A 666-nucleotide genomic window follows, 5' to 3' on the forward strand; every position below is an offset into this window, starting at 1 on the left:
GTGAGGTGGAGGGTGAGGAGGGGGTGGCTAGGGTGGGTGAGGTGGAGGGTGAGGAGGAGGCTAGGGTGAGTGAGGTGGAGGGTGAGGAGGTGGTGGCTAGGGTGGGTGAGGTGGAGGGTGAGGAGGGGGTGGCTAGGGTGGGTGAGGTGGAGGGTGAGGAGGGGGTGTGGTTGGCGTGGATTGACTCCCTCTCGCCACACGAGCAGCTCCACCACCTCAACCAGAAGCTGCAAGAGGTGAAGCAGAAGGAGGTGAGAGCCTCACCCTCGTCACCCTCCTCACCCTCACCTCGTCACCCTCACCTCGTCACCCTCACCTCGTCACCCTCACCTCGTCACCCTCACCTCACCCTCCTCACCTCACCCTCCCCTCCTCACCCTCACCTCTTCACTCGTCGTCCCCAGTGTGCGTGTGTCGTGTCGCGGTCGCTGCGATATGAACCCAGCGACCCGAGTTCAACTCACGGCCAATACCAGTGACGATTTTCTGAACCAGTCTTGGGCCTCCCCTAGATCGACTCGGCCTCAAATGAGTACCCGGTGCGGTGCGTAGTAAACATCGCCACTGGGGAAACAAAAGCGGCCGGGCGTGGTGCTGGCCACCCACCCCCTCGTGCGCCTTTCTCTCCGTCAGGACCACCGCTTTGCCCACAAGTTGCGCATGAGG

At 62.9% G+C, this 666-nt stretch overlaps 1 protein-coding gene across 1 annotated transcript in view; it reads right to left on the minus strand.

Moving 5' to 3' along the window:
- Nucleotides 1-216: 216 nt before the first annotated feature.
- Nucleotides 217-666, minus strand: part of LOC144952185 (glypican-6-like) — a 60,143-nt gene continuing 59,693 nt past the window's right edge. Inside the window, exon 3 of the mRNA XM_078882588.1 lies at nucleotides 217-227. Coding sequence (XP_078738714.1) covers nucleotides 217-227 — 11 coding nt within the window. The remainder of the gene's footprint in view (nucleotides 228-666) is intronic.

This window comes from Lampetra fluviatilis, chromosome 66 (genome assembly GCF_964198595.1).
Source record: "Lampetra fluviatilis chromosome 66, kcLamFluv1.1, whole genome shotgun sequence".
NCBI lineage: Eukaryota > Metazoa > Chordata > Hyperoartia > Petromyzontiformes > Petromyzontidae > Lampetra > Lampetra fluviatilis.